Source organism: Cyprinodon variegatus, unplaced genomic scaffold (genome assembly GCF_000732505.1).
Source record: "Cyprinodon variegatus isolate N-32 unplaced genomic scaffold, C_variegatus-1.0 Scaffold250, whole genome shotgun sequence".
Classification (NCBI taxonomy): domain Eukaryota; kingdom Metazoa; phylum Chordata; class Actinopteri; order Cyprinodontiformes; family Cyprinodontidae; genus Cyprinodon; species Cyprinodon variegatus.
The window spans coordinates 367,478-369,216 of record NW_015150703.1 but is presented as its reverse complement, the minus strand read 5'-3'; the positions used below and the strand labels follow the sequence as shown (position 1 = coordinate 369,216).

Sequence of the window (1,739 nt, the reverse complement as noted above, 5' to 3'; positions counted from 1 at the left end):
TTCTTAAATTCTAATTCAGATTTTTATAGAAAACTGTAATTTCAACTTAAATTAAGTTATTATTAAGTTAATTCCTAAATTCTGAATGTATATTGACCTATTAAGACATTTAGAATTTTAATGAAACCTAATTGAATAGAAATTTGACTTCATGCATCTTAATTTATTTGAATCCCTTGGCCTGTTTTTTTTTTATTTAATGCTTTTCTGTGCCCTCATGAAAACACGCTGGCCCCCTCCTGGCCCCCCTGGTACATTTGGTCTAGAACCGCCACTGGATGTATGTATAGGTTAGATTTTTAAATTCTACTTCTGTTGCACGTTGAAGAATATTTCCACTTAAAATCAAAGCCTTACATTAATAAAACATTGAAGCATGTGATAAATTTATGTAAACATTCAAATGCAATAAGATAAATGTGAACATAAACGTTTTATCAGTTTAACCCAGGAGGCACCAAATAATTATTCAAAAAGGACCAGAAAAGTTTAGCAAGAACTTAAGATTCAAGAAAAGATTAATACGTTTTTAATATATAATTTTTTTGGCTATTGAGGAGGTTTGAAATCAATTAGAGCCATAAGATGATGCACACTTTCCTTTGCAATCCTTTAGAAACACATAATGATAAACATTTATGTCTAAAACAACCGTTTGTAAAGTAAAATGACCATCTTGACTGAGATAAATGGTGTTTAACACCAACCAGAGGCCCTTAAAGTCAGGTAATTAAATGCTTTATTGTGAATAATGTACCACAGTGTGTCTGTGCCTGAAATGCATGGTGTTACCACAGCACCCCCTGCAGGACAGATCGACAAACACCCATTAAAAGTGTTTGCAAGGCTTCATACTGTTGGTTTGATTGTAAGTCAGGCTGCAGAAACAGAAACAGCGAGATGTGGTAGGATTAAACCTTCCTGTCCTCTGCCTCTCTGCTGCAGGTACCTGAAGCCTGATGAGAACAAAAAGTCAAAGCACAAGACCGCTGTGAAAAAGAAGACTCTCAATCCCGAGTTCAACGAGGTAAAGCACCCCCATCTCCTAACCCTGCATTTCCAGTTGGGCTTTATTCCATCTCTGAGGTGAAGACTGTAGCAGAACAAGAGTCCAAACCAGCTTTGTGACACAGAGACATATTTGATAGCTGTTCTGTTGCCTTTTTGTGACGTTGCAGTAAATAATTCAGCATCTTTCTCTCAAAATATCATTCTAATATTTTTTTATTAACAAAAATATATTTTATTTGAAATATTTCAGGCAAGCCTTAAAGTTTCAAGCTGTGATTTGCAGCCAGATAAGGAGATGTTTTGCTTTTCTGATTCCTCTGGATGCCTCAGTGTAAGGTGGATCAGTTCACATGTATCCAACTGAATACAATTGGCCAACCTCCCCCCGCCCCAGCCCAGCAGCTTGACATTTCCTCTGACATTTTTGGTGCCCATATTCCTCCATCACCTCTCGGCCTTTCAGACGGAGTCATAGCATCCTCTGGTACATCAGGGCATCGATTCAAGTTGACCATAAATCTTAATATGCCCCCCCCCTCCTCAATGTAATCTGTTTTAAACCTTTTTATCAGACATGGTTTGTATCATACTGACTCTGCACTTCTTCAATTATGCGAGTCTATATTTCCATTTATTATGTCACTGGAGGTCTTATACAGTCCTGAAAAATCTGAAAATTCTTATTAGGCTTGTCCCGATCCGATCCACGTATCGGATCGGGACGCTGA

The 1,739-nt window shown here is 37.4% G+C and overlaps 1 protein-coding gene across 1 annotated transcript in view; it reads left to right on the top strand.

The window, feature by feature from the left end:
- doc2b (double C2-like domains, beta) overlaps window positions 1-1,739 on the top strand; it is a 281,581-nt gene that overhangs the window by 272,719 nt on the left and 7,123 nt on the right. Inside the window, exon 7 of the mRNA XM_015382151.1 lies at window positions 946-1,027. Coding sequence (XP_015237637.1) covers window positions 946-1,027 — 82 coding nt within the window. The remainder of the gene's footprint in view (window positions 1-945; window positions 1,028-1,739) is intronic.